This window comes from Vicugna pacos, chromosome 8 (genome assembly GCF_048564905.1).
Source record: "Vicugna pacos chromosome 8, VicPac4, whole genome shotgun sequence".
Classification (NCBI taxonomy): domain Eukaryota; kingdom Metazoa; phylum Chordata; class Mammalia; order Artiodactyla; family Camelidae; genus Vicugna; species Vicugna pacos.
Window position 1 is genome coordinate 64,164,216 of NC_132994.1, and position 25,841 is coordinate 64,190,056.

The following is a 25,841-nucleotide window of genomic DNA, read 5'->3' on the forward strand; positions in this document are numbered from 1 at the left end:
TTAAAAAACAAAAATACCCTGAGCCTTTACTGTTCCAATTCAGATTTAAGCACCAAGAGAACAGTTATTTTTGAAAGCCATAGTATTTTATTGCCAGATCCCTACTGTGTTTGTATGTGTATCTATATGTACATATGTGTGTATACATCTGTATATACAGGTATATATCATGTTAGCCCATCACATATTAATAAAATTTATAGAAAGACTGGCTTTCCTCTTGTATTGTTGACACCAACATAGTAAGAAGTGCTCTGTTCAGGCATCATGGTTAATAAGGCCGGGGGCCTGTATAAAATAATCCTTATTCTCTGGGAGAAAAGTGTGTAGTCAGCTGAGTCTCATACAGAAGTACCTACCTCTCATAGTTATTGGAGCTTTAAGTGAGTGAATGCTCTATAAATCACTTGGCCCAATGTTTAGCACATAAATCAATGCTTGATAAATGTTAATTATTCATGGAAAACTTTGTTATAAAATTATTACAAAAATAATACACTTAAAGCTTTATAATAGTCATTATTATACCTCTTTTCATTTGACTTTCTTGGTCCCATTCTTTCCTGCATTTTATCTAGCTTTTCTGACTCCTTTTGTTGTAAGTTCTTAGTCTTGAAGTCTCCTCTCTTCCTGTCTTGCCTCTTTACCATTATTCCCTAGGTCAGCATCATCACCTTCTACTGAATCTCAGTACAGTTTAATTTACAAATCTACGTACAAAATCTCTTACCCTCTCTTGGAGAGGAAAATGACATAATCCGGCTATGTTTTAGGAGCTGGAAAGCTTGTTACCACTGTGAAATATAGCTTAGAAAGACCTAAGAGTGGAATAAGCCATCAAATAAGAGGTTATTGTGTTATCGCGATTGTCCAGGTAACAGATACCTGAACAAGAATCTTGTGGAAATAGAAAGGAGTTAATAATGCAAGAAATACTTGTGGGAGTAATCAGTGGAAGTTTGCCACTGATTGTATATGGTGAGGAAAAGAATGGAAGGCTCTGAGATTTCTAGTTTCAGAATTATGCTCTAATATTAATAATTAACATATAGACAGGTGGGAATAATCAGATCCTTTTCACAATATGCCTAGGTGGGAAGCAGTGGGTTGAGTTTTGAACAAGATGACTTTAGGTTACTAGCAAGGCACTATCAGGCTGTTAGTTTACTCGTTCCAGTCCTACCCACCTCTGCTACCCCCTCACTCTCTGAATTCCATTGCTATTAGTCCAAGAACTTCCCATTAGGAAAAGAAATTTTTTGGTCATAATCAACACTAGAGATTGAAATGTATGGCTAGCAATTCCTTGTTTCCTCCCACATTCCTATTATCCTCCTCTTTTGGACCTTTCCCTCCAATGAAAAAGATTACTTAGAATAATCTTTACCACCATCACTGCTACCACCTACCCCCACCTCCAGGATATTGGTAGGTAAGTTTTTATATTTTTATAGAAAGTAAATAGGGCAACTTGGCAGAGCTCTTCAAAGAAAAATAAAACTTTATGAAGTGTTTGTGATTAAAATCTTTATCAGTGAATAAAGTAACACTTCGTTTATCTAGTATCATTAGGTAATAAATATTCTTCATTAGGTAATAAATATTCTACATAAGACAATTGAAACTTATCCCAAAATCAATTTATAGATTTTGTGTATGGAGATTTTAATGTTATTTTTATATATGCTATGTAGATTTTATTCATATATGTATTTTTTAATTTCTCCAAATCTATTTCTCTATAATGTGATTTCTTTATATGAATTACTACTGCCTTCTGAAACAGAGAACATTCCCCCCACCCTAACTTCACCTATTCTGAAAGAAACAGCTTTTTGTTTCAGAGCTTCAAAACGAGAATCAGGAGCCCCAGGTTCTAGTCCAGGGTCTAACAGTAAATGCTTGTGTGAGATGTTTTGGGGTTGTTTTACCATTGAATTGTGCCTGGCATGTAGTAGGTGCTTAGCAAGTATTTTTTGAATGAATCATTGTTTTATGCCTACTTTAGCACTCCTTTCCTGATTTATTACTGGAATTCATTACTGCCTAGTAATTAAGTTTCTTGAGTTTTTAATGTAGTAGGAGTATCTAGGTTCTGATTGAGATGAATTATTAGTATTAAGCTTAATTTTTAATGTCTGTTTTTGCTATAAAGTATAATTTTTGGCCTTCTCTTGATGTATTTTCTAGTACTTAAACTTTCCAAACAAATGGTCTTCTAATACTTGGTTTATTGAGGATAGTTTCTTAATTGAATATACTCTATGTGCCCATTTTATATAGTTGGTGTCCTGTATCGCCCCATGTCCCCAGGGATCTTATACCTTAGATGAAGAGACGCAGAAGAGAATAACTATATGTTGGATCATGAAACATTGACCCACAGGTACATTAGGAGTTTTAGGAATAGAGAGGTCCACGTGGGCTGAAGCACTAGAAAAGAATTCAGAAAGGGGATGGAACTTGAATTGGTTTTGAAGAGGTAGTTAAGGCTTTGATAAACATCCAGGTGGAGAGATGACATCCTAAGCTGGAGCAGTAGCATAGTCAGGAGCAAAAGCAGGGTTTAACATGTCCAGACAAGGCCTGACTGGATTTCTATGGGGACTAGCGGGAAATAGAAGTAGATGGATTTAGTAGAGTTTTACTATAGGCTCCATAACCCTGAAGGGGTCTGAGGGTCAGAGGAGTCCCTGCATTTAGATGAGAAAAAAAACACATTTTATATTTTTATTAACAATAACCTGTACCTGAAATGTCGTATTTACTTCTGTTGCAATTTTAAGCTGTAAAGCACAGTAGTATTATCAGTGCCTATGACTTTATTACTAATGGAAAAAGCACAGCTATTTCATACGACTTTACAGTTGGGCTATCTCTGAATATAGTTTATGCAGGTTACTACTTCAAAACTGTGTTTGTTATTGAACCTCTGCTGGATTTTATTGTGTTGAGTGTTAATAAAGAAGCATGTATATCACAAATACAGGTTTTCAAAAACACTTGGTTACTGTGTTTTTCAGTATAATTGGTTTTCTTTATAATCATGTATTTTATTTTACTCATTTAAAACTATTCATTTAAAAAGAACTATATTTGAGTAAAACTGGCTTTCTTTGTAATCCTATGTATTTTTTTCTTATGTGTTTAATATTACTTTGAGAGAAAATACGTAGCTTTCTCCAGACTGCCAGAGGGGCCCATGACACTGGACCTAGTGGAACCAAACTGGATAAGGCTTTGAAAACCACACTGAGTTCTTTTATTTGAAGTGATAAACAGGGAAGGAGCCTGGTGAATTTTTCATTTGTTTTTATTGTTTTAATTACAGAATAAATAATAAGTTAGTTTAGAAATTTAAAATTTTTCATTAAGTTTGAAAAAGAACCGCTTCTTAGCTTACAACTATACATAAACTAAGGTTTAAAAGGTAACAAAAAACTCATCTATAATCCCACAATCACTGTCTTTACCCACTTACTATGTATCTGTTCCAGTTTACTAAGTTCTTGTGCAGAGGAGTAAAATATTTAAAGTGGTTATGTAGAAGCATTTCTTAATCTGCTGTACTAGATAGGTGAGGTGGGAACAGCTTAGTGGCAGGGAGGTAAGCTATGGGACTGGTCATTAAGAAGCTGGATGATTGGGATAGTAGGGATGGAGTCGAACTGGCAATTCCGAGAGGTATCTCAGAACCTATGGGACTTGGTGATAAATATAGAGGCTGAAATGCATATAGTGGTGTAAGGAATAGTATCAAAAATAAAGTTAAGAATAAGGTGCCTAAAGTAGGATTCTTGGAGTAATATTGTACAGGTCCACTGTGCCTTATCTGAAACCCTGAGGCCAGTTGTGGTTTGGAATTCATGACTTTTTGAATTTTAGAAAGGTACATGGTGTGTATATATATATATACTGTATTATATATAACATCCCCAGCAGGCTGTAAGGCGTCATCCAGTAATTAAACACTAGTATTTCTGCAGTGAAAAATGGAAATGATTACTGTAAGTAGGCTAAATAAAGCCTGTAAGTAGCTTTCACATCAGTTCAAAGCAGATTTTTGCCACTACCAAATGAGTTTGACTGAAGCTTCCTGAAAAGTCTTTTCAGAAGTTTTTAGATTTTGGAACTGTGTAAGTGACTTGTGGACTGTATTAGTTGTAACATCCAGTGAGGAGAGAGTCTTAGGAATTGTTTTTTGAGAAATGTTAATTATTAAATGGATGAAATTTGAAGGAGTTGGGAAAGATAATGGAAAGCAAGAGTAGAGTTAAGGTAATTTCAGTTTTCGGGCTAACAAGAAAATTGCTATTTTTGGTAAAAATGGAAAGTTGAAGGTGGGGAAGCTAGTTTGGGGAAGAGTTTAAGTTTAACCTTATACACACACAATTAAGAGGAAAAAATTCTTGCTTCACCTGACTTTCCCTTTTATTTTTTATGTATTACATACCATCGGTAAATGAGCTTAAAAGTTTAGAAGTGTTGGAGTATAAAATTTTCTTTTAAAACGGGCTCTTAATTTTCAGGGCCTGTACACTCTAACGTTGAAATATTGAAGTACTTCTGGGCTGGGAGTGGTTGGAAAGGGTGTTCCTAACTAAGGGTTGTGGCCCTACTCGCTGGAACAAAACCTGACCAGTAGACCAAAAGAAGTGGAGTGAGATACTTGTCCTCTAACAGGATGCTTGTCTATGTGGTTGAATCATTAATATGGCCATATTTATAATAATATGCATATATTCAGAAGTAATCATTTTTGCAGCAACAGTGGTAGCTGCTTTCAATGCTTTTCAGTGCTTAACCACGTACCAGACGCTGTTCTAAGGGGTTTTCAGCCAGCAGTCTGGTGGTATCTGTTCTGCTGGGTAGACTGGGTCATGATATCAAGCTAGGTAGGAAGCATTAGCCTAGGTAGTAGTATGACTTTGATTCCCCATTCACTTTTAGAATCTGGAATATAGGTAATTCATGCATAAATGTATAGAATTGAGTAAGTTTTACCTGTATTGCCATTTTGTGATTTTTTTAAAAAATTACTTTGATAAATGGACTCATATATTAGTACTGTCCTATTAGAAATATGAACAAAACGTCTTTAACAAAAATGAAGAAGGTTCAATAATTACTCTTAAAATTGTTTAGTTGCATTATACTGACTATAAGTATACTGTATATGTATGTATTTATTTCATGATTCATAAGTTTAAAAAGGCAAATTTTGTTTTAAGCTTTTATTCATATTCTGCTATTGACTTATATGAGTTGAACTTTATGTTTTTCTTCTGTTAAATAAGGATGTTGTACTAAATAATCTGTAAGGCCCTTTCAACATCAGGTTCTATGATTCTGAATGTTTTAAGTTTCATCAAGTTTAACAGAAAGTTTAAACTACAATTTAAAGAAGATTCTCCCTAGAGTATGCTGTAAGTATAGATGAAATGCCAGAGGGACCAGTGAGAGAATGAATATCATAAGTTTGTACCTACATCCTTTTGACAAACATTAAAGAGTCAGAGAAATAAGGAACCTAGGAAACTAGGAGAATGTGCAGTCTTGACTAGAAAAGTTTTCAAGAAGAAAATGATCAGTAGCCATTCAAGTGAGTAATTAATCAAGTTAATAAAATATAGAGGAAGGAAGGAACCCTGGACCCTGGAGGTTGAAAGCCATAAATACATCTCTGGCCCCAACTCTGCTGCTTAGGGAATTTTGATAATCAGTAAATTAATTTTCTGAACCTTGCCAATGAGAGTAATAACTACCTGGCCTTCTTTAGTGGTTTTTCATGAGGCTTAAATGATATGATGAATTAGAAAGTGGCTAATGAAACTTAAAATATTCTATGAACCTTCTTTTAAAAAATAAAATTTTAACTGAGTATATTTGGAGATCTAATCTGGATTTATTAAACAATTCATGAATCAAGCAGCAAAGTTATTGTAAAGTGGTAGATGAAGAGTCTGAAGAGGTTATTGGATTAGGTGGTTTGAAAGGAGGAAGTTATCAAGGGAGGAAACTTGAAGGGAAATTAGAACAAAGTTTAGGCCATAGCATAACTACTCAGTAGAAGAGTTAAGGCACAGCTGGTCAGAGAGAGATGGACTAGCGTAGTTTGTTTATTCCTTGCATTGCTGTTGAAGTTTTTTGTATGCATGTTTGTATTCCTTACAGGATAAGGAATGGATAGATGGCAGGAACTGCAGCTCATTCTCAGTGCTTTGAATAAAGTAGCAATTTTAATAAATAGCTTTGTGAATAAATACTTGCTGAACAAGACTTAACTGCTAAAGAAAATTTTTATGGTAAGAATGTGTACATGGATGTATGTTTAAGATGGTTAAGGCTTAAACGTGTTCACAGGTTGAAGTGAGAGATTAAAAAGAAAGGGTGTTGGTTTCCTGAAGGAAATGGGAAAGAAAGGGATAGGATCTGGAGCCACAAATGAAAATGCTGGTCTTATTGGTATGAGACTATTCCCCATAAAAGCACCAGGCCAGGAGGTTTTACCACTGAATTTTTTTTAACTTCAAGCACCAGATAATTAACTGTATTTCAGAACATAAAGGGGAAAAAAGTTAAACTTCCTAGTTCTTTTTACAAAGCCAGCATAACATAAAATACAAGTGTAAAAAGATTACACACCATTCTCACAAAAGTTGATGCAAAAAATACTTAATAAAACTGTCAATGGAATCTAGCATTACATTAATAGAATAGTGCTGTAACCAGGTAGTATTCATTCTAGGAATGTAATGATAAATTGAATTGACTCATTAGTAGGTGAAGGGAGGGTATAAATATCTTGAAGGATATGAAAAGAAGGAAGATCAACATTTGTTCTAATAAGAATCCTTAGTGAAAAAAGAATAAATGAACATAGCCAAGATTTTCTATATCTCAGACCAGAAGCCAGCATTTTGTTACTAGAAATGGTAAGATACTAGAATTCCTATTTTAGTGAAATAGTAAATTCCTTTTAAAAAGTCATGAATCAAAAAAGGTTTGGCCAGCATTACTGTTACATAACATTGTCTTGGGAATGCTGGCCAATATAATTAGATAAAAAAACAAAATAGGAGGTGTAATTATTGAAAAGGAGGAGGCATATTTATTATTCATAGATGACATTTTATATCTATATGTATAAAATTTTATATATAGCCATTTTATATAAAAGCCAAAATAATCAATTGAAACTTTATTAAGAATGAGATTTCAATATATGGGATAGCTAGTTACAGAATAAAAGCACAAAAATTAATGGTTTATCTAAAATGTTTTTCTTGATGATCTTTAAACTGAAAGCCCATTCATATGGATTAATGAGTAGAAATTGTCATTCTTAAATACTTTACTTTTTTTTTTTTGCCTTGTGGCAAAACTGAATCTTACCATTTCTAAGTAAATTGCTGTCTATTGTGAATAAGACATTTAACATATTAACTTTTAAAAACTGTTTTGAAATTGTAGCAGTGAATATATTTCGAGTAACTATAAGGAAATTTTTTTCTTTCCTAAATTCCTTGTGGTTTATGATACTTGCTCTATTACTTGGTAATGCCAGGGAAGGTGTAATCTGATCTTTGAACCATATTTGGTAAATAATAATTTTGTGTGGAACCCACTGTTCTATCAGTAAGAGGAAAATTATTGCCCAAATGTAAGACTTTTCTTTGCCCTTAAACTATTTCCTGACTTAAAGACCAAGTTACGTTCCTTTTGTTTTTAGTACCTACTGTGTACCAGGTTGTAAGGTGCTAATTCTCATGACAATCCGGAGAGCTGGGGAGGGGTGGTATCCCATTTAATAGGACAGAAACTTTGCAGAGGTTTAGTCCATACTGAAACCAGATTTAAACCTAGATCTTTCTCTCCTAGTGTATTTACAGCTACAATATGCCATCACAAAATGTGGAAATTTTACATTTTTCTTGAAAACTACTTTCATTCTGTTTTGCTTTGTTGTTTCTAGTTACTAGAAATGCAGGGAGTTAAGTTCCTTGAATCCTGTCTTCACTATTTTTTGTTGTTGTTGTCCTTCTACAGTTCTCACAATCTGCCATCTTTTGACAGCAGCAGAGGATTCCGTTTATTTTGACTGCTGAGGGATTGATTCATTTCTTAGAGAAACTCCTAAGGGTGTCAGCTTACCAAGCATAAGGACATCATTTCCAGGCCCTAGTAATCTGATTAGTACAATAGTTTAACATTTTTAACAGCCTACCATTTCTGTAATCTTTGTAGTTGCAAGTTTTGCAGGGTTTTTTTTTTTTTTGTAAGTAATGTGGACCTACCCCCTCCCCCAATCACTGAATCTATTTTGGTAATGGAAAAAAGAATTTCCAGTGTGGTTAAGAACCACATCTTATAAGCTGTTCTTTGCCTCCGTCTTTAAGAATTACCAAGTATTTTTAAAAATTGGAGCTTGAAACTCATTGCTTGGATACAGCTAAAGCATTTCTTAAGAAACCTATGAGAATCCATTGTAAGAATTTAAAGGAACAATTAGAAAATGATTGGAAACAAGATAGCATAAGAGAAGAGTAAAGGGACCTGAAATGAGGACTTTACAATTCCAATTTTACCAGTGAAAATGGATTTATTGTTGTTTTTCTCTTTCTGTTATACTCTGTGGTCCCATATTGGGCAGTCTGTTGCTAAAAGCCAATAGAGATTTCATAAAGGCTACTGTTTCAATTTCTAGAATTGGAGTTCAGAGTGGAGTTGGGTGAGAATAGCATCTCCTGGTAATTTGTAATTTAAGAGATTCCTTTCCACTTAAGAATATTTTATGTGAGAGACATTGGGGACTACCTCACTGCTGATAGATCTCAATGTTATCTGGTCACATTTCTTGTTCTGCCTGCCTCTAGTTTACTCTAGTTTCTCTTCTGCTTTCAAGGCTCCAGACCCAGTTCCTGGACCTGCCCTGGAAAAGAAGTATCCAGTAGAGATGAGCTCACTGCAGTTACTTAATTAAAAATTTGTAAGCTGCAAAAATGGCAATGGGCCAACCAAGAACAGCTACCATTTGAATTTTTCTATTTCCAGGTATGCTTAAGTCCATGGCACCAGTCAAGCTTAGCCTCTGTAACTGCCTTACTATGAAATCTATAGTAACCAAAACTGTACTTTCAAAACTTGTAGCTATCTTGCTTTAAAGTTTAGTAACATTCCTAACATCTAGGTAACATACAGCTAGTATTGACTTTAACATATCTTTTGCCTGAATATTTCCAATTTAACTTGTTTGCTGGTGGTAGCAAACTAATGCAAAAACAATTTAAGAAAAATAAAGTTGAAATGCTGTTGAGTTAAGCCCTGTAAGTGTACAAAAAGTACTCTGGTCTTCACTAAAAAGTGAACAGTAACAACAAAACGGTCTTTCTTTAAGAGGTTCACTATATGGTACAAGTATATAGAGAACCAAATAAATGAAACTACTTCTCTGTCCTGGGGTCCTCAGCTATTCTATACTACAAATGCCTTCACATGGAGAGGTAATGTATTCTTGAATAATTGGAAAGATGATTCCTAGATAGACTCAAATAGTGTATTATGTAGTACTTTTACCCGAAGAATTTAATTATATAAGTGTATAGCTAATATTTGCTGTATTTTTACTTAATTGCTCAAAAGAAACCAGTCAAGAAGGTCATAAGTAGTTGGAATTTTCATGGGATGTAACAACAAAACTGAAAACTAAAGCATCCCGCTGCCTTAGATTTTAACCTAGAGAAAACTACTTTTGAATGATTAGAGGGCTGAGGGCAGTCTAGCTTTTAAGGACATTTATTGCTTTTACCAATTTGTATAGATTTAGAAACAATCCATAAAAGGTGACTCTGTTTACTAACTAGGTAGATGATCAAACATATCTTTTGATTTTAAAGTTCAATTTAAATAGGTTAGTGATTACCCAGAATTGAACACAGGAATTTTATATCCCAACTGTGATTTTTAAAGATGATTCTAATATTCTAGCTTATGCTTTGTATTCCATTCTCCAATGGTAGTTCATAATAAGTTTAATATCAGCCAGTCTTGTCAGCATTAGGTCACTGATTATGTGCCACATTATTCATTTAGTATTGGAATAATTATATCTCACTGAGTGTCGAATTAGGACTGTAAAGGGAGCCATTACCAGAGTTATTGTAAGATTAGGTTCACCACTGTTAGGTGAATTAAAGGGAAACTAAAGAGAGAATTGCTTCTGAATTTCAAGTCTTAATAGTTATCACTGGGGCTATGAGTAATGGTGAAAGTTTTCTACATTTTTTAATGTAAATTGTGTGTAAAACACTGTGGTAGGCACAGTAGGAATGTAAAAATGAATAAACCTTGCTTTCAGTGAGCTTACAGACAAGACAAAATAAGTATCATAATAGAAGTACAAACAATGTACTTGAGAGTACCAGAGAGAATCAACTTTATGACGAAGGTAATATTTCTTCTGAACCTTGAAGGATAGATAGAATTCTTTAGCAACAGTGGCAAGAATAAGTTATGAAAGTCAAAATAAATAATATGTTCTAAAAACTGTGAGCAGTCTAGTGTACCTAGAGAATAGTAGGATATGGAAGGATATGATGTGAGATGGAGCTATGCAACACATGGTTTCAACTGTCAGGTGAAAGAGTTTGGATCTAATTCAGCGCAGTTAAGTTGGTGAGTCTTTTGAAAAGCTGACTGCTGTAGAGTGAGGGCTGACTTGATGAAGTTAGAGATTAGGCAGTAGTAATATCCATAAAGGACAATGTGTATTGTTGTATGCATTAAGCATTATGTGTGAAGAGTTTTATCTGCAGTTTTTCACTTAATCCTTACAGGAGTTTGTGAAAAGTAACCAAAACAATGCAGGTTAATAGCATTAAATTGAGCACAGGACGCAGCCCATATTAAGAGCTGAACCAGGGTAATTTACTATAAGCTCAGAGAAAAATGTATTTGTCCACCTTTATGTATGAACATTTAAATTTCAGCTCTCAGGATTCCTGATAATTGATCATTATTATAGTTGTTAACTGTGCTTGTTAACTATAACAGTTTCAGCATAGATAACATAGGCTTCAAGTTATTTGAAAGTACATTGAGTTGACTAAGTACAGGTACTTTCAAATAATTCATTCTGCTCTACTTTTACTCTCCTACCCAGATACAGAATACAAGTAGTGTTATGGGGAAATATATAGGAAATAATTTTATAGGGAAAATATTCTGCTCTAATCTCAGTTGTTTATGCTTAATTATACAAGTAATACATGAATATATTCTTACAAAAAATGGAACCATAACAGATGTTGGCCCATCTTCCTTTCTTGTGTCCTTTACCCTCTCCTAAATAGTGTGTATCCTTTCAGAACCTTTCCTATGCATTCATATAAAGATATCCATTTAAAATTTTTGTGTCCTTTTTTATATAAAAGGTATCATTATACATGGATTTGCGTCTTTTTTCATTCAGTAATATCTTATGGTTCTTTGCATATAATTATTTGGATATCTTGCTCTACTAGCACAGGGAACTATATTCAGTATCTTATAATAACCTTTAATGAAAAAGAATGTGAAAACAAATATATGTATATATATGCATGACTTGGGCATTATGCTGTACACCAGAAATTGACACATTGTAACTGACTATCCTTCAGTTTTAAAAAAAGGAAAAAAAAAAGTTGCATGGTATTCTTTAGTATTGCTATGCAGTAATTTACTTATTCCTCAGTGGTCATTCAGGTTGTTCTTTTAGTCATATACACTGAAGTGACATCCTTGTATGTTCCTCTTAAACACAAGTATTTGTCTATAAATTAGATGTTTTAATTTATATAGAGAATAGATAGCGCCCTGGTACTTTATGATGAGCAACACATTTCATTCAGTCTACCTCTGTGATTGCAGTAGCACTGGATAGTGACACCACAGCTGAGAACTGCTGGCTTAGAATCCTGATCTACTACCGACTTAGTTGGAACTGTGGATTTCTCTCTTAATATGGTCTTTCCATGATTTTCTTCAGTTTGAAAAAAATGGTGTAACAGTCATCCTCTCTGCTTCACGTGTACGGAGGATAAGTGAGATAACAAATATATGATGTAGAAAGTCCAATATAAATCTGAATTCTACTAGTTTATAATCTTCTCAAAAGCAGGGACTGTGTTTTATTCATCTTTGCATACTTAGAGCACAGTACCTGGCTTATACTGGGCAGTGTTTGTGGAATAGATCTCAGATATGAAGGTGAACCAAAAAAGTAAATCATATTTATGAAAAAGTTACAGGCCAATTTCTGGAATCTGTACATATTTCACTGAAAACTTCTCACCTTTTTAACCTTATCTCATCTCATTTCCCAGCTGCACTGCAACTATAATTCTTCAGATTTATCATATTCTTTCATGGCCTTTCGCCCAACACAAACAGTTGTCAATGATATCCTGTGCAAGACTTATGATTCATCTGTAATGGCTAAGTTCAAGCACTGCATTCTTTGTGAAGTTTCCCCTCCTTTCCTCAATTCCTAAGTTTTAGGCACTTCTTACCCTTGGTCTCCACTGCAGCTTATACAGCTCTAAATGGCACAGAGTGAATGTTGCCAAATGGGTGCATGCCCTGCTCTGGGGCTTAGTGGAATGTCACAGAACCAGGCAGGACTTGGACCTTCAGAGATAGATTATCTCAGTCTGTAAAGTGAGAAGCATGTTGTTCTTGCTGACTTGCGGGCACAGTACATATGGTGTAGAGAAGAGCAATTAAGATCATCAGTGATGTACCCAAGCCTACCCTGCTTCTTCAGCCTAATCTTTCATGACACTTTCTCCCTGTTAGTCCCACTCCCTGCACTTCAACATTAGCCAGCTGCTTGTGGTTTCGCAGACTTGCCATGCTGGCTTGCTCCTTCGGTCTTTCCCCAGACAACCACTTGTGTTTGAAATAGTCTTTCCCTCTCACCTGTCCACCTAGTGGACGCATTTTTATGTTCCAAGACCCAGCTTAAGTGTCTCCTCTTTAATTAATCTTTTCTATAAATCCTCCCCTTCCCTCAGAATTGACTGGTCCCTCCTTTTTTCCCCTGTGTACTGCAGCACAACTCAGTTATAACTGAGTTATTGCATTTATTTGTTGATGTGTTTGTCTTCCCCTACTAAGATGTAAATTTCTTGAGCAGTATGCCATTTCATAAATCAAAACGTTAAGTAGATGATCACTTTCATAGTTCATTTTTCTATGAAAGTCTTTCTAGAGTTATGGATATGTATTGTAAAATGAGATATCTGGTTCTTTATTCAATTCTATTACACAATTTAAAATGTTATTAAATTAAATATTCTCTAAGGGTATAATATATATGTTGTTGTTTGCAGAATTGTGAATTAGTTTTATATATAATAAATCTACTGAGATAGAAGTTTCTTTACACTTTTGAGGTTATTCTTGACCATCTAATATAAACTCATTCACCATAATTGTAACAAGCTTAATAGCCAACTATTCAACAATTGCACAGTGTTAGATTTGAAAGACTGGCATATACTTTAGTATTTTAGAGACATTATTTAATATTGTTTTACCACTTTTAACTGCTCATTTTGAATTCTCATAATTTCTTTTGAAGATTCTGAATACTATTATAGTATGAAATCTTTGATTTAAATGTTTTCTAAATTTTATGCATTTTCTCTGTTAGCAGGTTTAGCGTTCACGTGATTCACTGCAGTTGTCTGTTACCAATCAAGTGAATGTGTATAATTTTAAAATTGCTGATTTAACTTTCTGTTAGTCATTAAAGGTTTTAGAGAATGATAATAACTGTCCATTTACACTGTGTCTAACTTACGAAGTTAACCATCACACTCCAAATGCCATAACACATGCAAACCTAGCAGCTGGCCAGCAGTCTACCTTGGGGAAAAGTCAGCTGAGGACGGTGATAGTAGAAAGAAGATGGGCAAAGTTAGAGGAGATGACCAGGAAAAAACAGGAGTCAAGTAAGGGGTCAAAACTGCATGGGGATGTTTGGTGAAACTTCTCTTAACTTTCTCTGAGTATTCATCTTAAAATGCCATTTTAGATTAATATTTTAACCAAAGTATTTTCATTTTCACTGAGTTTATTGGTTCATTACAAATGTTTATGGTTGATTTTTTTTTAAGTTTTTTTTTTTTTTTCAGGAGGGAGCAGGTAATTAGATTTATGTGTCTGTTTGTTTTTAGAGGAGGTACTGGGGATTGAACCCAAGACCTCGTGCATGATAAGCATGTTCTAGCGCTTGAGCTATACCCTCCCCCCTTATGGTTGATTTAAGATGAAAACTGGTTCCTTCCATTGCTTTCATTTTCTTTTCTCCACTTTTTCCCACTTTACTTATAAATAGGAACTTCTTACCATATCATATATTTATATCATGTTTTCTTTCAAAGGTGTTATTTGTGTACAGAATGGATTATCCAAAAAATTGCATTAAGGGGGCTGGGGGTGCATTGAGAGGTGACTTTGTTTCCATCTTAAAGCCCTAATGTATTGGAAAATAATAATGAGGTATGAGTTGGAAAATGCACACAAGGTAGTTAGTTATGTAATATGTTTTGATGAATTATAACCATTCTGTCTTAGATTTATTGCACTTTTCTTGATCCTTAGAAAATGGTAGCACTCACCACAAAACCACAATACATAAATTGCCAAATGTGGCTGACTTGCACATTCCTTTTAGACAAACTATAACTGGTAAGCCTTTTAACTCTAAGAAATGGTCAACATTCATGGACAGTGTATTAAATGAGAAAATTGGGAGGTTTTCTTTTTAAGAGGAGGTAGTGTGGATCATTATGTTACTTCAGCTATTAGTATTTATTGTTTTTCTTTAGAAAGTAAATTACTGTAGGCTTATAAAGTTGAGAAATACATTTTCTGGTAACATAATCCTTTGGTCCCTTTAAGCTTTTAAGTGACACTAAATCTGAACATGATCAGTAACTTAAAGTAAGTAGCATTTAGGTGATTGATTTGGTATGTTTTTTATTTTTGCAAATAATGTGTAAAATGATTCAATGTTACAGGCGTTTTATACTAAAGTTTATCTTAAAGATGGATTATACTTCTGTTTTTAATTGTAAATGATAATAGTATTTGAATTTTAGATTTCAATTACCATAAGTATAATTCTTGAATTTTAACTCTTAGGAAAATAATTTGACATTATAGAATTTAGCAGGAAAGTTTGCTTTGCCTTAATAAAGATGTAACATCATGCTCCAAGAAATAATAATTCTAATAATTTGCTATTTAAAATAATTTTGAATTTTTTCATGATCAATTAATGACATTTTGTAAATTCTTTTAAAATTAATCTTGTGAAGTACATCAGCTATTACCTACCTGGCATTTGATGAGACACTTACATACTACATCAATATGTAAAAGGTATTTTAAATAGTATATATAATTAGAAAGGTAATTTTCTTTTCAGTTTAATTCTGAAATCTTCATTGAGGCCAAGAAGTTTCAAAATTTGCTGTAACTCAAAAGAAGTTATGGCTAACTCACTACATAGTCTGATCATGTCAGCTAGTCCACAGAAGAGACACAAGTAATAATTAGTAGTAAAAAAAAAAATTAACCTCATGTTGACAACCAAACAGGTAAGTTGAAACATTCTACCTTCCCATTAGGCATCCTGAGGAAGTTAATAACAGTTGTTGATATCAAAGGGGCTTTGCAGTACAGACGGTTCTGTTAAAATTTGATATATATGTTCCTGAAAAGCATCATGCTATAAAAATCATGCCCAAAAGAAACAAAAACCCACAGGATATACAGGAAACAAATGAAATTTGGGGTACAACACTCAAAAATGTCATTAGTGAACATTTAAAGAGATAGGAACCTTTAAAAACATGACAGTACAATTTTACTCATGTCAAATGGCTAAGAAATAAGTAAAAACTTACACAGTATTTACACAGATAAATACTGTGCTTTGCTTTTGAAGAGACCTGAAGTTTGCTTATAAAAGTGAGCATAGATGTGGCAGCTTGTTACTGTGAAGTCATCGAGGAAAGATTTTCTGAAATCAGAAGAAAAGTTGTGTACCAGAAGTGAATGGGTGGACTGATTCCATGAGGATGTAGTGAGCTGAAGTAGCTGGCAGATGTTTAAGGTGTGTTCATATTTACATTCTGTGTGTTCATATGCAGCTTATTTCAGCTGAGTATGGTTTTCTGCATTCACCTAGTGTTTCTCGCAGATGGAATCACAGCACAATTCATTGTGTTAAGATTTTTCCCTAATATGTCAGTTGCACTGGCATAAATGTGCAGTTTCAAAAGAAGTATTATAGCAGCACTGATGTATATAGCCAAGGGTAAGGCAAACTCTTTAGTTTGGAGAAATACCACCACTTTTTATAGTAGTCTTTAACCTGAATCTGTTCTGATGCATATTTAGAGATTTATTGCAGCAGATACTTACTGAGCATCTACTACGTGCCTTACACTTCCTAAGTATTTAGGATACAGCAGTGAACAAGGTAGTCTCTCCACTTTGAAACTAACATTACTTGTGTAAGAAAGTTTTGTTTGTTGTCAAGGGTTGGCTTTAAGAGATAAAATTAGATGTATGGGTGGATGAGGAAGTCTAGTTAAAAGAGTCTGCTGGATAACCAAGCTTTTCTCCTACCTCTTAAATTATACACTTTTACAAGATAATTTCCTAGAGTCCTGTCTGACTCAGGGTTCCATTGTTTATAGAAAAAGTTAACCATCTGTGAAGGTTACTGTGGAGACCAAAGTTAAATTTTAGGATGGTATATATGTTAAAATGCAAAGACCCCCTTACCTTCTTGTCCACGAGCTAAAGGAGAATCCTGATGCAGTTGAGAAATGAATTTTAGTTTTATATATTTCATCCTATTTCTCTGTGGTATTCACTATGAACTATATTTTTCTTTGTTATAATTAAAATTTTTCCAGTAAAACTCAACCATGTAAAAATAGGGCAAAAATATAGTACGTATGTAGGTTTCCATAATAATGCTAAAATGTTAGAGGTGGTGTATCTCAAGAGCTTCTATAATAAAAGCGACTAGACATTGCAGCCTTTGTTGACCTTTCTCATCTTCTTGTAGCTGCTCCCCATCCCAAGCTCCTCCTTCCTAATCCCCTTTCCTCCTGTCCCTCCTTCTAGCCAGCCTACTGTTTGGTTTTCAGGTAGCTTTTTCTGAGTTCTCTAATTAAACAAGTTATTTATCCCACATGCATGGAAAAGGAGGGCCTCAAAGACCCAATCCTTCAATATTCTACAGCCAGAGTGGCATGTAGCTCTGTTTGCTAAGGTTCTGTTCCCTTGTACTTTGTAGAAATTCACGGTATTTAGAATAAACGATTATTACTGTGTTTTTACTGTAGTCCAGGCAAGTGCAATACCATTAATTTTCACTGTTATCACTAATCCTTTAAATTCTTGGAGTTGTTTTCATCATTTACAAGGAATAAATGATAGTAGTAAGCTATTTTATTTACTTGTGTGCTTACTATGTGCTCTTTTTTATCTTACGTGTATTACTCATTTAATTCTCAAAATTGCATGAGGTAGCTGCTCTATCATCACCACTATAGATGAAGAAACTGAGACACAGAGCAGTTTAATGATTTGCCCAAGAAGACAGTAAGTGGCAGATTAAATTTCATAAATGAGCACATTACAGAATCCTAAAATTTATACTTAAACCAGCCATTTAATTTTCTCATCTTATTTTTAAATTATTTTTATTTTTATTTTCGGGGGGGAGAGGTAATTAGGTCTACTTATTTATTTATTTATTAGAGGAGATACTGGGGATTAGACCCAGGACCTTATGCATGCTAAGCATGCACTCTACCACTTGAGCTATACCTTCCCCCTAATTGTCTCATCTTATTAAATGGAACAGTGCCCACTAATATAGAATTGAGAGTGAAATATTTAGCAATGTTAGGTTGTTTCTGTTTTTAACTATTAACATGTTCTTTTGCCAGAAAATTCTAGAAACAGTTGGCTACAGTAGAATAGTTTCTTGAAATTCTGCTGCTTAGGAGAGTTTAAGCCTTTTAAGTTACTCTGAGAGTAACATTTAGTGTATTCATTGATTTCTTTTTTTGGTAAGACTTTAATAGTAAAGGCCAGTGCACTGACTGCCAAGTTTGAATTATGTTAACCTAAGTAGTTTATAGAAGGTACATTACCAGTTAGTTGCTACTTCTGTTTTCAAAGTTGGGTCTCTGGGAATTAAGCTTTCTTCCGTCATTTACTCTGTATGTTACCTCCTGCTCAGGAACAGCAGCTTTAATCTTTGACATACTTTTATATATCTTAACAGTTGTTTGGGAGTTTGTTTTTTAATCTCTTATCAAGGTTTGCTAAAAAGTAATATATCTCATCTAAATCTGTAACTTCAATAGTAGAATAGTAGTGTTTCCCTCTAGTCCCTTCCCCTCCCTTCTCTTCTCATTCCCCCTGGGGTTAGAATTGCAAGAGCTTTGCTGTTGTATTGGACTTGATGGAAAGCCAGCTTTTGGTAGCATATGATTAATATTCTGCAGTTTTTTAAATTAACAACTCACACACTTTTCTTCCCAAAATGCTAGTAGGGAAAGAACGTTGGAGATATAATCCACCCCTTATTAATAGATTAAGTGGCTAGGCTAACAGTATTTATAGGAAAAAGTAATATAAATACTGAATATAAATGTAAGTTAAAATTATGAAGTAAGTAATTGAACAGATGGACATAGGCATGAAGAAGCATGGTGTATATATGTGGGATAGAAACTGAGTTATAAAGCCAAATCTTCATTTTCCACAGTAGGAAATCCATAGAGAATGTATACAACTGAAAAATCAAGAAATAGCCCTTGTGTAGGAATGTGGAGAAATAGCTCAGTATTGACAGTGATTAGTATAAAATTGGAGAGGCATGGGGCATGAGGCAGGGAAATGCTGGTTTCTCTGATAAACTTTGTGGTACTATTTGGCTTTTTTAAAAACTACATGTTGTCTTACTTAAAATTTTATGTAAATTTTTTATTATAGGATGTGTCATGTTAAGATAGTTTCTGAACAAAAAACTAATATATTTTAAAACCAGTTTTTGTATATAATGTTTAATATTTGGGCTGCAAAGAATGTTGGCCTTTAGGGAAAAAATTAATAATGATGGTATAATGTTTTATACATAATATAACCAGGAATATTTTTCTTAGAGTATTCTTTTTTTTTTTGGAGTATTCTTAAATTATATGGTAAGATTATCTCATCTGTGCTCAAGTTTTAATTAATGAGAGCACTAAAGATGCCTTTCAAATGTTTATCTGCAGCCCAGACCTCTCCTCTGAGCTCCAGATCTATATACCCAGACTCCCTCTGTGGTATCACCATTTTGAGGTTTTAAAAGTACCCTAGATTCAGTATATTCAAAACTAAACTTATAATCTACTCCTTGGTTTTTCTTGGACCTTTTCCACTGTTTGCTAGTTTATAGATGGCATCACCATCCATTTGAAAATTGAAATCAACCTTAACACCTCCTTCTTTATTTACCCCAGTATCTAATCCATCTCCAAATTCTATTAAATTTTACTTCCTTAAGATCCTTTAAGTTTTTCCTTCTATTCAGTCTTGTTGCCATCTGCAATTACAAGCTATTAACCATTTCTTGACTAGACTATAGTAGTTTTCTAACTGGTCTTCTCATATATTCTTTTGCCCTTTTCTTCATGCTATAGCCATTCTTCATAGATACATGATTTCCTGATCATGTCACCTTCCCTGTCTCTGAGCTTAAATTTCAGTTGCTTCTCATTACTCTGAAAGTAAACCCTCCAAATTTTAATGGCCTACAAGTCACTTCATGATTTGGCCCCTACCTTTTTCTTGCTCTCTACTCTCTTCAGATTTGCCTCATGTACTATGCTCTCTTCCAATCTGCTTTTGAATGATGTGAATGAGATGGAAAAAAATGACTGTCAACAACAAGATAAACTGAGCTAGCAGGCAGCAGACCTGGTAGCAGAAGGCAGACAGAAAATGAAATAGTGGGCAACTTAAAATAGGTATCTAAATTATGAGCTTGTTTTGATGTGCCTTTAATCCAAGAATTTCTGTGACCTGCAGAGCAAGGGTATTGACTCTAATACTTGTGTCTCCAGCATGATATCTGTTGCATACTAGGCAGTCTTTAAATTCACGGGTTGTGGATAGATGGTGACAGTCCAGTTTTTAATACCCAGTTGCCTCATAAATGCCCAAATTTTGATCAGACCTGTGAGTCCCATTGCTTTTCTTTGGTATTGTTGTTTTTTAATCTGGAGACTATGGTCTCTTCTTGTGACTACAGTTAAACAGTTCCTTGTGTTATACAGTCCTAAAAGAATCCACCACGTTAAACGATGGTGAAAATGAAAACTTGATAGTTATCATAGCATGAAGTCGAAGTGAGCGATTAACCAACACTTAGTACTCTGCACTGTTATAATTTTGAGAGGTCAGAAATAAACTGTTTCCATACTCTGTGAAAGGAAAGAACATGGCACATTTTATAAATCCAATATATTTACCATTAGGTTTTGTAGTACTGTTTATACTCTGCTGCTGTTTAGAATCCTTAAGAAATTATTCCTCGAGCTCAAAGATCCTCTGAGCTGTGGCAGATTATGTGCCAGAATTTTGTACCTATTGCCAGAAGCATTTCGATAAAGTATGATTTCTTTATTCTTTTCTCAGAAAAGCAGTCATTTTGCATCTTAACCATAGAAAATATGTTTTTATATGTTATTAGAAATAATTTTCCTGATTAAGTTGTAAGATGTTTCTTGATTTTCCTTTTGAAATTAAATACCTGTTTGTTTGTTCGTTTCAGTGATGTATTTAGTTGTAAAACTTATTTATTCACCCATAAAGGCTACATTTAAAAATAGTTATCTTGTGCTGTCCTTAAGTTTACTTTTGCTGGATGTAGAACGTGGGTTGTTGTTTATTTTCCCTTTCAGCGCTTAAATTTTGTCATTTCAGTATCTTCTGGCCTCCATTGTTTCTGATGAGAAGCCAGCATTCATCTGAATTATTCCCCTATGTTTTCTTTCTTTGGCTGTGTTCAAGTTGTTTTGTTTGGTTTGGTTTGGTTTGGTTTAGTTTGGTTTTCAGCACTTCGACTGCTATGCAGTGTGTGATTTTCTTTGGCTCTTCCTGGGTAGGGTTTGCTGGTCTTCTTGATCAAGATCTTTTTGGGGTTTTTGTTGTTGTTGTTGTTTTTAAAATACGCTCTGGACAGTTTTATTAAAGAAGAATTTTGCATCACTTATTTTTCATCAGTCTGTTTTGGTATGTTTCTAATGACATCAGAATCACCTGGATCAATGATAGCCAGTGTGCATATTCTGTGATATTTCCCACCCACTGTGCCCAATTCAATATCATTGCTGCTGTAGTGATGGATACCAGTTTTGGCCAACATGTAGTAAAACTCTGTTTCAAATTTCTTTAAGGCTAAGCAGTTGCTGGTGAGGATGATCAGTTTCCCTTTGGCTGTCTCATCATTTTCAGAGCCTGTGTGTACCCCAGCATGTACTTTCTACTTTTCATAAGAAGTTGGAGTCTAGAGTTGATCTAGAGTCTAGAGTTGATTGACTTTGGCAGCTTTTTTGTCGTCTTTGTGACCATGATCTTCCTGTCTTAGGTGAAGGATGGCCCCCAACCAAGAGCAGCCATCAAGATGACTGGGGAGCCAGTCACCATCTTATTGATCTGTAAATTTACATCCTTCACTAACTTGGGGACATTTGTAGCCATTGTTTTATTAAATACTTTTTTCTACCCCTTTCTCTCTCCCCTTTCCTTCTGGATTTCCAAAGTATGTTAGAGCTTTTGATACTTTCCCACAGGTCTGAGGTTCTATTTGTCCCCCCATCTCAATCATTTTCTTTTCTTCATCCTTCAGTTTAGAATAATTTCTGTTGCTTTGTCTTCAAGTTCACTGACTCTTTCTTCCATTCCAAACTGTGGTCAAATCCACCCAGTGATTTTTTTTTTATTTCTGACATTGTATTTTTTGCTTCTTGAATTTGCTTTTTTTTTTTTAAATATAGTTTCTTTCCTCCCCCCCCGAGAAATCCAAGCATATTTGCTGCTACATCCTTGAGCATAGTCAAAATAGCTGCTTTTAAATCCTTACATGCTGATTCTAGCACCTGGGTCATCTCAGGCTCGACCTCCCCCAGCTGTCTTCCCCTTAAGTGTGGCTCAGTGTCCCTGCTTCTCACATGCAGTAGTTCTGGGATGTAACTTAACGGTGCTATAAGCAACACGGTGTGGAGACTGCGGGGTCTGTTGTGTCGTTCTAGGGAGTGCTCCTGTCTGGTTGGTTGGTGTGCTTGCTTGCTGGTTTTAGTAGCCAGATAACTTGGCTGAATTCAAACTACAAGCTCTGAAATTTCAGTTCAGTTATTTTAGCCTAAGCCTGGCTGCTTGGAATCTCTTGCATATGTGTAGTTGGGAGATTAGAGATAGGTGGAGAAGTTATACATGGAACTTGGTGCTTCTCTCCTTTCTGTAATTTACTCACTAGTTTTTCAGCTGTTGTGGTTATGCCAGAGTATCTCCTTTGGGTCATTAAGTGAGTAAGACTGCAGGTTTACTGTTTGGGTTTTAGCTATGCAAACCAACTGGGGCCTGCTCTCTGTCTTAAAGCCATTTAAAAGATGAAAAGTCACCCTCTACTGTCCCCTTCCTCTAAGTACTGACTCCCTTCTTCTAACCCTCAACACCACTGTTCCTTGCTTGCTATTTCTGCCTTCAAGCAGTTGTTTTTTTATACTTTATCTAGTTAATAGTTGTTCGTGAGAGAGTCCAGTAGGAGCTACTCAGCCAGTTCAGGAAGTGGAACCCCTAAAATACAGTTGTACATTTGAACAATTTTCCTGTTAGTGTCCATGATAGTCTTTATCAGAAAAGCAAGCAAGTGTGATGATGGTGGCTTGGACGAGAACAGTAACAGAGGTGGGAAAAAGTGGTCAGATTCAGAATTTGTTCGTAGTTAACAGCCAACAAAACTTGGTAGTGGATTAGATATGGGATATGAGAAGGACCAACTGAATGTGCTCCCTTAGAGTTGGAGATGTAAATTTGCAAAGTCTCTATCTAAAGCAGTGCATTTGTATGAGATTACCTTGAAGAAGAATGTTGGTGTAATTGGAAAGAAACCCTACATCTAAACTTCATAGCTCACCAACATTTAGTTATTCAGAAAAGGAAAAGAATCTGACAAAGACTGAGGAGCTGCCAGTAGGTAGGAAGAAATCCAGAATATAAATCTCAAAAGCCAAGGAAAGAAATTGTTTAAAGTATGAGGGAGTGGTTGACTGCGTCACAAGCTGCGGAGAGGTCTGGTGAGATGAGCCCTGAGGAGTGGTGGTGAAGTTTGACAGCCTGAAAACCCATGACAGCTTTGATTAAGTGTCGTTTCAGTGAAGGAAAACTGTGAAAGCCTGACTGGGGTAGGTTTAGAAGTGATTAAGAGAGAGGAAATGAAGGCACTTAAAGTATAAACAACTCATTCAAGAAGTTTAAGCCAAAAGAGGGAAGGGGCAGATAAATGAGCTGATAGCTGGAGTGAAGTCAGGGGAGGCTTCTCAAGATGAGCAGTCTATAGCATGTTTATCGCCCCTTATATTATGTTCAAATATCATTTGCTAATTTCCAGTATTTCTCTCTTCTCCTGCATCCCATTTGTAGAAACACCACTCTGAGTGCTAAAGCTTGTGTGTGTGTGTGTGTGTGTGTGTGTGTGTTAGAAATAGATTGGGGAAATCTGTAATGGCGAATAACTTGGTTTGGCAGTGATTTTACCTAGGAGATGGTACTAAGCTGAAGTCACACAGATAAAAGAATTAGGTAAAGATTAATCAAATGATAATAAAAAGCTGACTTTATCAAACATGGTATCTAAATGAGCTTTTATTTTGTTGAAGATTCAGGGTTTATTAAAAGCATTTAAATATCTACTGTTACGGTAAAAACTGTTACAATGTGCTCATACAGTAATGAACAAGAGACCTAATTCCTGTATTCATGAAATTTACAGACTTGTATTTAAGCTTATGTTAACAAAGTTAAGAGAGAAATACGACAGATGAGAAATTTGTTTTAAAGAGATAGTCTTGTTGTTAAAATGAAATGTATTTAAATTATTGTGCAAATGGAATGATTTTAAATATTATGTTGTTTAGGTTTAATATATTTATATACTATTTGTATCCCAAAAGAGGCTTTCAAGATTAAACATGGTTTACATTAGAAATGTTAGGAATGAAAGTAAGTTAGGTAATTCTCAACTTGCACCATATCTTAGAATCACTTGGAGAGCTTTTAAAAATCCATGTGCCCAGGCTGCTCCCAACCAATTAAATCAGAACCTCTGGGATTGGGGCCCAAGCTTTCATATTTTTTAAATACTGATTTAATAGAAACAGAGGAAATAAAATGCTACTAAGCCCCTGAGAATTAATTGATTACACACTTAAGGATTAAGTAAAAAACTAAGACAAAATAGCAAATGTTTTGACTTATCATTTTTAGAAAAACCGTGCAAAACTGTTTATAGAAAAAACTTTCAGGATCCAAACTTTAAGAATTTTCAGTAGAGTAAACAAAATTACCTCAGGCTATTCTCTGATCATTAAGAAAAAAATCAGTAAAGTTACTCGTTTTTCCTTTTTAAAACAACCTTGACAGTTTCTTAATTGAAATGCCTTTGGCACAGCCATTATAAAGTGTACAAATACCTAGAAATTAGACACTGAAAGTTTGCCATCAGGAGTTAAAAGACACTATAAATATCTATATGGAAAGCATTATAGAAATAGTTACTTTTATGGTTTATATTAAATGTTAGATACTAATGCACATACCCTTTTGTGTTGAAATTCTAAGTCCACAATATTATTCATTCTATAATCAGTTCTCATTAAAATTTTTTTTCTTCTTTCACAGAAAATGCTTGGACAGAAGAGATGAGTACTATTTCCACTAAGGCCTAGAATTGCCTACTGTACAAATAGTCCTGATCAGGCAATATACGAATGGCCCAAGGAAGCCACCAAATTGATTTTCAGGTTTTACATGACCTGCGACAAAAATTCCCTGAAGTACCTGAAGTTGTTGTATCCAGGTGCATGTTACAGGTCAGTGTTCAATGATTTCTGAATGTATTAATACAAACTTGGTATTTTTTTTTAAACATTGGAAGAATACTCTTATCTTCTTTGACATTAGTGTGCTGTAATGGAGAGAGATGAGTTTTGGTGTCTGAAAGTAGTAATCATTTCACAATGTATATGTATATTAAATCATCACATTGTATACCTTTAAAAAATCATCTTGCACAACCTAAATGTATACAGTTTTTATCAATCATTCCTCAGTTAAAGCTGGGGGAAATAATATAAGAGTTTTCAATAATAACAAATAAATAGCATATATTTTGGTGATAAAGTTTTGACAGTTATTAGCAGTAATTGAATTAACCTCTCTGACCCTCAACTTTCCTCAACTGTACAATGGAAATTTTAAAACTTCATAGAGAATTAAATATGATAATGCAGGTAAGCAACTACAGGATACCTGTTTGTAATGAGTGCTTAATAAATGCTAGTAGCCAGTACAAATAACAGTAATAATAGTGGAAGGCCCATAATAAATATATGGTGAGTGAATCAGTAGTCCACATTTGTTGATATCAGCTGTACAATGAAATGAAAAGAATGAGGAAAAAAGAGGAGAAAAGGGTAATAAAAATGGAGTCA

At 34.5% G+C, this 25,841-nt stretch overlaps 1 protein-coding gene across 4 annotated transcripts in view; it reads left to right on the forward strand.

Moving 5' to 3' along the window:
* Nucleotides 1-25,841, forward strand: part of TAB2 (TGF-beta activated kinase 1 (MAP3K7) binding protein 2) — a 76,024-nt gene that overhangs the window by 16,280 nt on the left and 33,903 nt on the right. For 2 of the 4 annotated variants that reach the window (XR_012075064.1, XM_031679972.2), the window contains exon 2: nt 25,030-25,220. The exons of 1 other annotated variant lie outside the window; for it this stretch is intronic. Coding sequence is in view for 2 of the 3 variants with exons in the window: in XM_031679972.2 (XP_031535832.1) it covers nt 25,119-25,220 (102 nt within the window). In the remaining variant the exon portion in view is untranslated. Of the gene's footprint in view, nt 1-8,905; nt 9,055-25,029; nt 25,221-25,841 lie in introns of all 4 variants that reach the window. One more of the 4 variants, XM_031679971.2, reaches the window with a different exon arrangement.